At 41.9% G+C, this 14,684-nt stretch overlaps 1 protein-coding gene across 1 annotated transcript in view; it reads left to right on the forward strand.

Moving 5' to 3' along the window:
* Positions 1-14,684, forward strand: part of LOC117343457 (ubiquitin carboxyl-terminal hydrolase 40-like) — a 49,789-nt gene that overhangs the window by 22,766 nt on the left and 12,339 nt on the right. The window contains exons 15-22 of the mRNA XM_033905813.1: positions 217-382; positions 2,551-2,638; positions 3,076-3,149; positions 4,653-4,845; positions 5,366-5,471; positions 6,007-6,079; positions 8,703-8,756; positions 10,025-10,133. Coding sequence (XP_033761704.1) covers positions 217-382; positions 2,551-2,638; positions 3,076-3,149; positions 4,653-4,845; positions 5,366-5,471; positions 6,007-6,079; positions 8,703-8,756; positions 10,025-10,133 — 863 coding nt within the window. The remainder of the gene's footprint in view (positions 1-216; positions 383-2,550; positions 2,639-3,075; positions 3,150-4,652; positions 4,846-5,365; positions 5,472-6,006; positions 6,080-8,702; positions 8,757-10,024; positions 10,134-14,684) is intronic.

Below are 14,684 nucleotides of genomic sequence, written 5' to 3' on the forward strand. Positions count from 1 at the left end.
ACGTAACTAGCTAATCTCAGGAACTGCTGAGGTTTTGGGGTGTCAAGTGGGCAATGGGGGCATTTATGTCTTACAGACATTTTCTAGTTTAAATAGTTTTTTTTTTTTTAATTTTCATTCAAGTGCTCTTATATGAAAGAGAATATATACAATTATTGTATGGAATATCATCAATTCACCTGTCCCAATAATATCATTGAATTGATATTCTTACAGAGAGTTATACGACTTAGAAATCAACACAATTTGTCTACACATTCAGTTCGAGGATACGTTTGAATATTTTGATGGTTCCTTGTGTCTAAGGACACAAACAGCAAAAACACAACTCACTCTTGACAGGAGAAAAACCGTGAGAGATTTGAAAGAAGCTATCCTTGAGGTGAATATTTATTATCACTGGCCTATTCAACCATGTCATACGGTATAGTCATGTTGTCATGATAACATTATAGCATTACATGTCTCTGTAGGGAAAAAAACACACCGTTCAGGCAGAAATTTGTCTCTCTTATCAAAAAATTTTGTGAAAGTTTTACTCACATTCCCATAATTATCAGTTATGTGATAAACAGAATCTTAAACTTGTGCTATGTAATATTGAATTTATTAAATGAGTTCAATAATTTCATACTAGATTTTTAGCCCACCATCATCAGATGGTGGGCTATTCAAATCGCCCTGCGTCCGTGGTCCGTGGTCCGTCGTCCGTCCGTCCCTCCGTCCGTCGGTCCGTAAACAATTCTTGTTATCGCTATTTCTCAGAAAGTGCTGAAGGGATCTTTCTCAAATTTCATATGTAGGTTTCCCTTGGTGCCTAGTTATGCATATCGCATTTTGAGACCTATCGGAAAACAACATGGCCGACAGGCAGCCATCTTGGATTTTGACAATTGAAGTTTGTTATCGCTATTTCTCAGAAAGTACTGAAGGGATCTTTCTCAAATTTCATATGTAGGTTCCCCTTGGTGCCTAGTTATGCATATTGCATTTTGAGACCAATCGGAAAACAACATGGCCGACAGGCAGCCATCTTGGATTTTGACAATTGAAGTTTGTTATCGCTATTTCTCAGAAAGTACTGAAGGGATCTTTCTCAAATTTCATATGTAGGTTTCCCTTGGTGCCTAGTTGTGCATATTGCATTTTGAGACCAATCGGAAAACAACATGGCCGACAGGCAGCCATCTTGGATTTTGACAATTGAAGTTTGTTATCGCTATTTCTCAGAATGTACTGAAGCGATCTTTCTCAAATTTCATATGTATGTTTCCCTTGGTGCCTAGTTATGCATATTGCATTTGAGACCTATTGAAAAACAACATGGCCGACAGGCAGCCATCTTAGATTTTGACAATTGAAGTTTGTTATCGCTATTTCTCAGAATGTACTGAGGAGATCTTTCTCAAATTTCATATATAGGTTCCCCTTGGTGCCTAGTTATGCATATTGCATTTTGAGACCAAACGGAAAATAACATGGCCGACAGGCAGCCATCTCGGATTTTGACAATTGAAGTTTGTTATCGCTATTTCTCAGAAAGTAATGAAGGGATCTTTCTCAAATTTCATATGTAGGTTTCCCTCGGTGCCTAGTTATGCATATTGCATTTTGAGACCAGTCAGAAAACAACCTGGCCGACAGGCAGCCAGCTTGTATTTTGACAATTGAAGTTTGTTATCGCTATTTTACAGAAGGTACTGAAGGGGATCTTTCTCAAATTTCATATGTAGGTTCCCCTTGGTCCCTGGTGTTGCATTTTGGGACCAATCCGAAAACAACATGGCCGACAGACAGCCATTATCGCTAAATCTTATACATTATGTATATGGGTTCCCCTTGTTTGAAAAGTACTAGAGGGCTGTTTCTGAATTTACACAGATTAGTAAGACTTGGAGGAAGGGAAAAGTTAGAGAAAAGATCAATCTGACATGGAACCTATAAAGATCATTCAATGGTGGGCGCCAAGATCCCTCTGGGATCTCTTGTTGAACTTGTATGATGAATGTAATATCACAGCCACGAGTGTAAGTTCTTCTATATCATTACAGTGAAAGGCTTGAGTAACTTACAGCATTGTGACAATATTTCTGTGGTGTAAAGGTCACATTCCTTCAACAGTCACCTGTATATAAAGGTCACATGTCTACAATGGTCACCTGTATATAAAGGTCACCTGTCTACAATGGTCACCTGTCTATAAAGGTCACCTGTCTATAATGGTCATATGTCTACAATGGTCACCTGGTCACTTCTTTGTTCCCATTGAGTGGGCGTTGTACACAGGTTGACCTCAATTTGCATTCTTCATCATGTAAATAAAAGGTTCTTTAAATTTGTTTCCATTTCATATGAAATGAAATTCTTTTGAAAGTTTCCTTAGTACCAGAAATGCTGTAAGCTGAAAAAATGTCTAGACCTGTAAAGTTTCCTTAGTACCAGAAATGCTGTAAGCTGAAAAAAATGTCTAGACCTGTTCATATTGCTGCTTGGTGAGAAATTCTGTGGGATTGGACCTGATCTGATATCCAGTATTTTGTGGTATTACAGGTAGCAGAAGGCCGTATAGCTGGAGACTTCCACATACATCTGATGAAGGAACTTGTGGCTGGTTACCACCTGTATGAGGATGTATCATGTAGGTGTTAACAGGCTGTGAACACAGGCTGTGAGAAACAGAATCTTGTATTCCTTTCTTCTATGATGTTCATATATACAGAATCTCGTACTACTTTCTATGACATTCTAATATCAGGTAGTATAGTGTACCAGGTAGACACAGGTAGAGTGTAATTAATCTTGCTATTCTTTTTACTAGCAGGGTATCACGCATTATGGCAGTATAAGTAGGTGATTTCACATGTATTGGAGAAATAGAATCTCATACTTCTTTATAATAATCTGAAATTTATATTGAATTCATTAAATAATTTAGTACTCACTATGACAGGGATTTTAGAAAATGAATGGTTTTCACTTTCTGTTACTGAAATAAGTTTTACTGATTTTTGAGAGAGACAATTTAACTGTTTTACATACAATACAGTTTGACATATGATGGTGTTGTGTTTGAAGGTGATGATGATTTACCACTGATAAAGACACCAGTAGATGACGGGAACATGCTGCTTGTATGGGAAGGTGAAAAGGTCAGTAAAAGTGGCAAGAACAGTTTTACAATCAGTCTGAAAATTACTATCTATTCATACCCAATGCGAGGTGTCTGGGGACTGTTTATCTTTTTAATGGATTTCTGTTTTAACGGATTTCTGTCTTAACAATACCCAGATATTCCTCTGGTATCTCCCTGGTATCTCTCTGATATCTTCCTGGTATCCCTTTGGTATCTCTCTGGTATCTCCCTGGTATCTCTCTGGTATCTCCCTGGTATCTCCCTGGTATCTCTCTGGTAACTCCCTGGTATCTCTCTGGTATCTCCCTGGTATCTCCCTGGTATCTCTCTAGTATCTCCCTGGTATCTCTCTGGTATCTCCCTGGTATCTCTCTAGTATCTCCCTGGTATCTCTCTGGTATCTCCCTGGTATCTCCCTGGTATCTCTCTGGTATCTCTCTGGTATCTCTCTAGTATCTCTCTAGTATCTCCCTGGTATCTCCCTGGTATCTCTCTGGTATCTCTGGTATCTCCCTGGTATCTCTCTGGTATCTCCCTGGTATCTCCCTGGTATCTCTCTAGTATCTCTCTAGTATCTCCCTGGTATCTCTCTGGTATTTCTCTGGTATCTCCCTGGTATCTCCTGGTATCTCCCTAGTATCTCTGGTATCTCCCTGGTATCTCCCTTGTATCTCTGGTATCTCCCTGGTATCTCTCTAGTATCTCTCTAGGTATCTCTCTGGTATCTCTGGTATCTCTGGTATCTCCCTGGTATCTCTGTATCTCTCTGGTATCTCTCTGGTAATACCCTGGTATCTCATGTTAATGTTTGCAGTAGTTTTGTGATTTTGAATGCATTGTTGGAAGTGCATTACAGCTCTTCATTATCAGATGACCATTAAGATATTTCCTTTTTCATGATAACTTCCAAAAAAGGTTTCTCCTTTTTGACTTTGGAGAATGTCACAGATTAGAAATTGAGATGCAAAATTGTTTGAACATATTATAGAATTAGTTACAAATGTCAGAGATTAGAAATTGAGGTGCAAAATTGTTTGAACATAATATAAAATTAGTTCATGACTTGGACTATAGACCTTGTACAAATTAGCCCGTCACCAGAACCAGATCTGTGTTCACCTAATACACACCATGATCCCAGTACTGTTAAATATCTTATAGACCTCAATAAGGATTGGGTGTGGTTCATTAGAGTAATAAAGGACATTTACTCCAAAATACTGTAATCTTGGGTGAAATTATCAAACAATGTCTGACAATAATTTGATTTTAAATATCCTGGTCCAGATGTTTTACAAATTTTGCAAGTTTTTTTATCCAACTCTTCAACAGATTTGTTAGTTGCCAAGATCTGAGAAGGTGAAAATAATCTAGCTTCCTGAACATCCTTTTTGTCAGTTTTGTTAGACTTATTGGTAACTTCTTAACATGCAGTAGATAATTCCACTTCATTTAAACACCAAAAATCATCTACCCAGTTTCTCAAGCTATTTGACTGATGAGAATTCTCTACTTACAGATAAACGGTCAGTGTGTCCCGACAGGTGCGGTTTGTGAACCGATCTTCCTTACTGTGATATATGGACAGCCACAATCAGAATTTGCTGATGGATTTCCCAAAAACATGACCTTGTATGATTTTAAGGTCAAAGTGTCAGATAGAACCAACATACCTCTGAGTCAGATGACCTTGAAGAAGATCTCAGGTGAAGGTCAGTATTCTATCATCTTACTGTTGTTATCCTGGGTAGTATTTCTAGATCACAAAGTTCTGGTTTTCACAATATTTGTAAGCAGTGATTATAGAAATTGTAAAAAAATAAATGTTTGCCTTTCAGATAATTATGAATATTTTATTGAAATATTGCCACTAGAATCTTGATGTTTTAAAGCAATTTCGCAATAACAATAATTATTATTTATAGTCTTAAAGAAGTTGGTATTGAAATTTCAAAAAGATTGAACTTCCTTCTGACCATCATGTATAGATAATATCAAGGATTTAATGTAAAATTATATCAGATATCTGAGATGTTCAATAAGATATCTGAGATGTTCAATAAGATATCTGAGATGTTCAATAAGATATCTGAGATGTTCAATAAGATATCTGAGATGTTCAATTACATCTACAGACCTGCCCTATCTGTAATAGTCAGCCTAGCTGTATAGATATGTACTAGGGTCAAACTGGGGAATAAAATGTGACCAAGTTAATGTTCATTTTGACAGGAGTATCCCAGAAGCTTGTTGAGTTTACTGAGGATGAAATAGGATCCACATTAAACGACTTACAGCTGACAGACTTTGACCAGTTTGTGGCTGAAAACAAGAACAGGTAATATTGGCTATATTGATTTTAACTTCATAGGGGCAGCATTTCACAGTTTGGGTTCGCGATTTGGTTAGTTGTTTTTTATGTTTGCTGGTTTATCATGCTGTGAACAGCAAGGGTCATTTTGAGGCATACTCTTGTAGTAGTTGGTGAGCACCTCACTAAAGAACATACGGGAGGCCAGCCATATAATATCAACAACAATTAGGATAAGTGTCTTGCCCCAGGACACAACCACAACAGAGAAACACAAACTGACATGGGTGGGAAGTGTCGAACCAAGCAACTCAGAACTGCGTCAGAGGTTACGTGGCGGGCACTCTAACCGACTGAGCTCTTGCAGGCCCCTTGGTCCTGGAAAAAATATTATTTGGGGTGTTATTTTCATGCAACATCAATAATAATCCTAAATAAAGATTTGTCTTTCTGGGACTTGTCAGTGATGCTGGGGACATTATGTAAACAAGGATTATGTTGTACAGTCAACAACTTCTCTGTTAAACTTTTGATTATTTTGAATTTTCTTTTCCTTTGACAGACAAAGTATTGGAGAAAATGTGATACTAAATAGCACAAAGGTGGCCCTCTTTGTTGAAAACAAGTGTAACAGGGTAAGTTCTCTCTCAACAGTGTTGTACAGTAAAGTAACTCAAACTAATGTAGTACGGTAATCTATCTCTCACCAGTGTTGTACAGTAAAGTAACTCAAACTAATGTAGCACGGTAATCTATCTCTCACCAGTGTTGTACAGTAAAGTAACTCAAACTAATGTAGCCCGGTAATCTATCTGTCACCAGTGTTGTACAGTAAAGTAACTCAAACTAATGTAGCACGGTAATCTATCTCTCACCAGTGTTGTACAGTAAAGTAACTCAAACTAATGTAGTACGGTAATCTATCTCTCACCAGTGTTGTACAGTAAAGTAACTCAAACTAATGTAGCCCGGTAATCTATCTGTCACCAGTGTTGTACAGTAAAGTAACTCAAACTAATGTGGTACGGTAATCTATCTCTCACCAGTGTTGTACAGTAAAGTAACACAGACTAATGTAGCACGGTAATCTATCTCTCACCAGTGTTGTACAGTAAAGTAACACAAACTAATGTAGCACGGTAATCTATCTCTCACCAGTGTTGTACAGTAAAGTAACTCAAACTAATGTAGCACGGTAATCTATCTCTCACCAGTGTTGTACAGTAAAGTAACACAGACTAATGTAGCACGGTAATCTATCTCTCACCAGTGTTGTACAGTAAAGTAACACAGACTAATGTAGCCCGGTAATCTATCTCTCACCAGTGTTGTACAGTAACTCAAACTAATGTAGCCCGATAATCTATCTCTCACCAGTGTTGAACAGTAAAGTAACTCAAACTAATGTAGTACGGTAATCTATCTCTCACCAGTGTTGAACAGTAAAGTAACTCAAACTAATGTAGCACGATAATCTATCTCTCACCAGTGTTGAACAGTAAAGTAACTCAAACTAATGTAGCACGGTAATCTATCTCTCACCAGTGTTGAACAGTAAAGTAACTCAAACTAATGTAGCACGATAATCTATCTCTCACCAGTGTTGAACAGTAAAGTAACACAAACTAATGTAGCATGGTAATCTATCTCTCACCAGTGTTGTACAGTAAAGTAACTCAAACTAATGTAGCACGGTAATCTATCTCTCACCACGGTAATCTATCTCTCACCAGTGTTGTACAGTAAAGTAACTCAAACTAATGTAGCACGGTAATCTATCTCTCACCAGTGTTGTACAGTAACTCAAACTAATGTAGCACGGTAATCTATCTCTCACCAGTGTTGTACAGTAAAGTAACTCAAACTAATGTAGCACGGTAATCTATCTCTCACCAGTGTTGTACAGTAAAGTAACTCAAACTAATGTAGCACGGTAATCTATCTCTCACCAGTGTTGTACAGTAAAGTAACTCAAACTAATGTAGCACGGTAATCTATCTCTCACCAGTGTTGTACAGTAAAGTAACTCAAACTAATGTAGTACGGTAATCTATCTCTCACCAGTGTTGTACAGTAAAGTAACACAAACTAATGTAGCACGGTAATCTATCTCTCACCAGTGTTGTACAGTAAAGTAACTCAAACTAATGTAGCCCGGTAATCTATCTCTCACCAGTGTTGTACAGTAAAGTAACTCAAACTAATGTAGTACAGTAATCTATCTCTCACCAGTGTTGTACAGTAAAGTAACTCAAACTAATGTAGTACAGTAATCTATCTGTCACCAGTGTTGTACAGTAAAGTAACTCAAACTAATGTAGCACGGTAATCTATCTCTCACCAGTGTTGTACAGTAAAGTAACTCAAACTAATGTGGTACGGTAATCTATCTCTCACCAATGTTGTACAGTAAAGTAACACAGACTAATGTAGTACGGTAATCTATCTCTCACCAGTGTTGTACAGTAAAGTAACTCAAACTAATGTAGTACAGTAATCTATCTCTCACCAGTGTTGTACAGTAAAGTAACTCAAACTAATGTAGTACGGTAATCTATCTCTCACCAGTGTTGTACAGTAAAGTAACTCAAACTAATGTAGCACGGTAATCTATCTCTCACCAATGTTGTACAGTAAAGTAACTCAAACTAATGTAGCACGGTAATCTATCTGTCACCAGTGTTGTACAGTAACACAAACTAATGTAGCACGGTAATCTATCTCTCACCAATGTTGTACAGTAAAGTAACTCAAACTAATGTAGTACGGTAATCTATCTCTCACCAATGTTGTACAGTAAAGTAACTCAAACTAATGTAGTACGGTAATCTATCTCTCACCAATGTTGTACAGTAAAGTAACTCAAACTAATGTAGCCCGGTAATCTATCTCTCACCAGTGTTGTACAGTAAAGTAACTCAAACTAATGTAGCACGGTAATCTATCTCTCACCAGTGTTGTACAGTAAAGTAACACAAACTAATGTAGTACGGTAATCTATCTCTCACCAGTGTTGTACAGTAACACAAACTAATGTAGCACGGTAATCTATCTCTCACCTGTGTTGTACAGTAAAGTAACTCAAACTGATGCAACATCATGATAAGTTATCTTATTTTGAGATTTTGAGATCAACAAATAAATATAAATCTATACATGTATGTCTATTGTGTTGATATGTTTGTAATATGAAATGTTAATAAAATAAGATTTGCTTAAATTAAAGCACTCTGCTCAAGTTTATATTTTGTTTATCAGACACCAGTTGACGGGAATAGGATTACTATTCGCTTGGATGTTGATAAAGATACGGTAAGTATACAGCAACTTGGTCTGATGATTTTCTTTCTATATGATGGAAACATTTTAAAACAATCCTTGTCATTGCTATTTCTTGAAAAGCACTGGTGGGATGTTTTTCAAATTTCTGATATTGGTTCTCCTCAGCCCCTAGTTTTGCCTATTTAATTTTGCAACTAAAGTGGAAAACAAAATGGCGGAAAGGTGTCCATCTTGGATTTTGGCAATTGAAGAATGTTATCGTTATTTCTTCAATAGTAATGGAGGAATATTTACATGTAGGTCCCCCATTGTCCCCAGTTGTTCCCATTTAATTTTGAATCTGATTTCAAGCTGAAAAACAAAATGGCCAACAGGCAGCCATCTTGGAATTTGATGGTCTAAGATTCAAGATTTAAGAGGAAAAGAGAAAAGATGGGAAAAGTAGAGTAAAAATCAGTCTGACATAGAGCCATTAACAACCATTCAATAGTGGCATCAAGATCCCTCTGGGATCTCTTGTTTTCCCTAAAATTGAAAAAAGGTCATATCACCAAAAGAGTATTTTGATTGGCTGAAAATCTGATTCCAATTACTCAATAACCGAGTGTTCTGTTGTCTTTAAACACTCATAGGAAAGGCTGTAAGTTGTAGGTCAACAGGGGGAAATTGGAATGAGAGATTTTAAACTTTCGAAATTTGAGAAGAACAATAAACATCTTGAATGAAGACAATGGGATTTCCAGTCATTGTGTAACAAGGTAAAAATTTGAAATTATCTGAAATAAGAGATTTTTAATTGGAAATGCTTGGTATGACAACATTTTAACATATTACGAACACAAGAACCTTCTCAAAGTCACATGTCAATCAAGATCAAAGGTCAAATCATACAACAAAATTTGAAATAATTGTGGATTCTGTTGTGGAAATTTTTGAATCAAAATCGATGAATATTTGACTTTAAAAATGTAAAGGTTACAGATGAAATCAGGGTCAAATAAATAAAAAAAAAAGAAGAAGAGATTCGTCCGCTCAAATAGTACAAAATAACATATTAGTAGATACATGTATTTGGAGTTTCCTTGCTTTTTTACCATTCAGGATGTTGTACTAATTTCAAAATTATGACTTCAGTGAGGCATGCACTCTCGTATTTTTGTTTTGTACATAAAATGTTGGATAATTAGGAATTGCTCACGTTTTACAGCACATTGTGTACGCATTGTTTGTATTAGAATAAAGGTACATTTTACATATACATGTACCCGTATCACACAAGTCCATTCCTCTACATTCAGAGTGTAGGTGAAGTGAAGATCCTGGCCATGTCTAAGTTTGACCTGTATGAGGTAGAGGATGGAGGTCGCTTGAGAATTGACCATGACACACTCGGGCTTCGGCCACCTTGTAAGTACAGAACCATCGACCACACTGGGTCCCTGTCACACTCGGGCTTTGTCCACCTTGTAAGTACAGAACCATCGACCACACTAGATCCCTGTCACACTCGGGCTTTGTCCACCTTGTAAGTACAGAACCATCGACCACACTAGGTCCTTGTCACACTCAGGCCTCGGTCACCTTGTAAGTACAGAACCATCGACCACACTAGGTCCCTGTCACACTCGGGCTTTGTCCACCTTGTAAGTACAGAACCATCAACCACACTAGGTCCCTGTCACACTCTGGCCTCGGTCACCTTGTAAGTACAGAACCATCGACCACACTAGGTCCCTGTCACGCTCGGGCCTCCATCACCTTGCAAGTACAGAACCATCGACCACACTAGGTCCCTGTCACACTCGAGCCTCGGTCACCTTGTAAGTACAGAACCATCGACCACACTAGGTCCCTGTCACACTCGGGCCTCCGTCACCTTGTAAGTACAGAACCATCGACCACACTAGGTCCCTGTCACACTCGGGCTTTGTCCACCTTGTAAGTACAGAACCATCGACCACACTAGATCCCTGTCACACTCGGGCTTGGTCACCTTGTAAGTACAGAACCAACGACCACACTAGGTCCTTGTCACACTCAGGCCTCGGTCACCTTGTAAATACAGAACCATCGACCACACTAGGTCCCTGTCACACTCTGGCTTTGTCCGCCTTGTAAGTACAGAACCATCGACCACACTAGATCCCTGTCACACTCGGGCTCGGTCACCTTGTAAGTACAGAACCATCGACCACACTTGGTCCCTGTCACACTCGGGCTTTGTCCACCTTGTAAGTACAGAACCATCGACCACACTAGGTCCCTGTCACACTCGGGCTTTGTCCACCTTGTAAGTACAGAACCAGCGACCACACTAGGTCCCTGTCACACTCGGGCCTCGGTCACCTTGTAAGTACAGAACCATCGACCACACTAGGTCCCTGTCACACTCTGGCTTTGTCCACCTTGTAAGTACAGAACCATCGACCACACAAGGTCCCTGTCACACTCGGGCCTCGGTCACCTTGTAAGTACAGAACCATCGACCACACTAGGTCCCTGTCACACTCGGGCTTTGTCCACCTTGTAAGTACAGAACCATCGACCACACTAGGTCCCTGTCACACTCGGGCTTTGTCCACCTTGTAAGTACAGAACCATCGACCACACTAGGTCCCTGTCACAATCGTGCCTCGGTCACCTTGTAAGTACAGAATCATTGACCACACTAGATCCCTGTCACACTCGGGCTCGGTCACCTTGTAAGTACAGAACCATCGACCACACTTGGTCCCTGTCACACTCGGGCTTTGTCCACCTTGTAAGTACAGAACCATCGACCACACTAGGTCCCTGTCACACTCGGGCTTTGTCCACCTTGTAAGTACAGAACCATCGACCACACTAGGTCCCTGTCACACTCGGGCCTCGGTCACCTTGTAAGTACAGAACCATCGACCACACTAGGTCCCTGTCACACCCTGGCTTTGTCCACCTTGTAAGTACAGAACCATCGACCACACAAGGTCCCTGTCACACTCGGGCCTCGGTCACCTTGTAAGTACAGAACCATCGACCACACTAGGTCCCTGTCACACTCGGGCTTTGTCCACCTTGTAAGTACAGAACCATCGACCACACTAGGTCCCTGTCACACTCGGGCTTTGTCCACCTTGTAAGTACAGAACCATCGACCACACTAGGTCCCTGTCACAATCGTGCCTCGGTCACCTTGTAAGTACAGAATCATTGACCACACTAGGTCCCTGTCACACTCGGGCCTCGGTCACCTTGTAAGTACAGAACCATCGACCACACTAGGTCCCTGTCACACTCTGGCTTTGTCCACCTTGTAAGTACAGAACCATCGACCACACAAGGTCCCTGTCACACTCGGGCCTCGGTCACCTTGTAAGTACAGAACCATCGACCACACTAGGTCCCTGTCACACTCGGGCTTTGTCCACCTTGTAAGTACAGAACCATCGACCACACTAGGTCCCTGTCACACTCGGGCTTTGTCCACCTTGTAAGTACAGAACCATCGACCACACTAGGTCCCTGTCACAATCGTGCCTCGGTCACCTTGTAAGTACAGAACCATCGACCACACTAGGTCCCTGTCACACTCGGGCTTTGTCCACCTTGTAAGTACAGAACCATCGACCACACTAGGTCCCTGTCACACTCGGGCTTTGTCCACCTTGTAAGTACAGAACCATCGACCACACTAGGTCCCTGTCACAATCGTGCCTCGGTCACCTTGTAAGTACAGAACCATCGACCACACTAGTACTAGGTCCCTGTCACACTCGGGCTTTGTCCACCTTGTAAGTACAGAACCATCGACCACACTAGGTCCCTGTCACACTCGGGCCTCCTTGTAAGTACAGAACCATCGACCACACTAGGTCCCTGTCACACTCGGGCTTTATTCACCTTGTAAGTACAGAACCATCGACCACACTAGGTCCCTGTCACACTCGGCCTCTGCCTCCTTGTAAGTACAGGACCATCGACCACACTAGGTCCCTGTCACACTCGGGCTTTGTCAACCTTGTAAGTACAGAACCATCGACCACACTAGGTCCCTGTCACACTCGGGCCTCGGTCACCCTGTAAGTACAGAACCATTGACCACACTAGGTCCTTGTCACACTCGGGCCTCGGTCACCTTGTAAGTACAGAACCATCGACCACACTAGGTCCCTGTCACACTCGGGCTTTGTCCACCTTGTAAGTACAGAACCATCGACCACACTAGGTCCCTGTCACACTCGGGCCTCGGTCACCTTGTAAGTACAGAACCATCAACCACACTAGGTCCCTGTCACACTCGGGATTCGTCCACCTTGTAAGTACAGAACCATCGACCACACTAGGTCCCTGTCACACTCGGGCCTCGTCCACCTTGTAAGTACAGAACCATCGACCACACTAGGTCCCTGTCACACTCGGGCTTTGTCCACCTTGTAAGTACAGAACCATCGACCACACTAGGTCCCTGTCACACTCGGGCTTTGTCCACCTTGTAAGTACAGAACCATCGACCACACTAGGTCCCTGTCACACTCGGGCCTCAGTCACCTTGTAAGTACAGAACCATCGACCACACTAGGTCCCTGTCACACTCGGGCTTTGTTCACCTTGTAAGTACAGAACCATCGACCACACTTGGTCCCTGTCACACTCGGGCTTTGTCCACCTTGTAAGTACAGAACCATCGACCACACTAGGTCCCTGTCACACTCGGGCTTTGTCCACCTTGTAAGTACAGAACCATCGACCACACTAGGTCCCTGTCACACTCGGGCTTTGTCCACCCTGTAAGTACAGAACCATTGACCACACTAGGTCCCTGTCACACTCGGGCCTCGGTCACCTTGTATGTACAGAACCATCGACCACACTAGGTCCCTGTCACACTCGAGCCTCGGTCACCTTGTAAGTACAGAACCATCGACCACACTAGGTCCCTGTCACACTCGAGCCTCGGTCACCTTGTAAGTACAGAACCATCGACCACACTAGGTCCCTGTCACACTCGGGCTTTGTCCACCTTATAAGTACAGAACCATCGACCACACTAGGTCCCTGTCACACTCGGGCTTTGTCCACCTTGTAAGTACAGAACCATCGACCACACTAGGTCCCTGTCACACTCGGGCTTTGTCCACCTTGTAAGTACAGAACCATCGACCACACTAGGTCCCTGTCACACTCGGCCTCTGCCTCCTTGTAAGCACAGAACCATCGACCACACTAGGTCCCTGTCACACTCGGGCTTTGTCCACCTTGTAAGTACAGAACCATCGACCACACTAGGTCCCTGTCACACTTGGGCTTTGTCCACCTTGTAAGTACAGAACCATCGACCACACTAGGTCCCTGTCACACTCGGGCCTTGTCCACCTTGTAAGTACAGAACCATCGACCACACTAGGTCCCTGTCACACTCGGGCCTCCTTGTAAGTACAGAACCATCGACCACACTCGGGCCTCGGTCATCTTGTAAGTACAGAACCATCGACCACACTAGGTCCCTGTCACACTCTAGCCTCGGTCACCTTGTAAGTACAGAACCATCGACCACACTAGGTCCCTGTCACACTCGGGCTTTGTCCACCTTGTAAGTACAGAACCATCGACCACACTAGGTCCCTGTCACACTCGGGCCTCCTTGTAAGTACAGAACCATCGACCACACTAGGTCCCTGTCACACTCGAGCCTCGGTCATCTTGTAAGTACAGAACCATCGACCACACTAGGTCCCTGTCACACTCTAGCCTCGGTCACCTTGTAAGTACAGAACCATCGACCACACTAGGTCCCTGTCACACTCGGGCTTTGTCCACCTTGTAAGTACAGAACCATCGACCACACTAGGTCCCTGTCACACTCGGGCCTCCTTGTAAGTACAGAACCATCGACCACACTAGGTCCTTGTCACACTCGGGCTTTGTCCACCTTGTAAGTACAGAACCATCGACCACACTAGGTCCCTGTCACACTCGGGC

This window comes from Pecten maximus, chromosome 15 (genome assembly GCF_902652985.1).
Source record: "Pecten maximus chromosome 15, xPecMax1.1, whole genome shotgun sequence".
Classification (NCBI taxonomy): domain Eukaryota; kingdom Metazoa; phylum Mollusca; class Bivalvia; order Pectinida; family Pectinidae; genus Pecten; species Pecten maximus.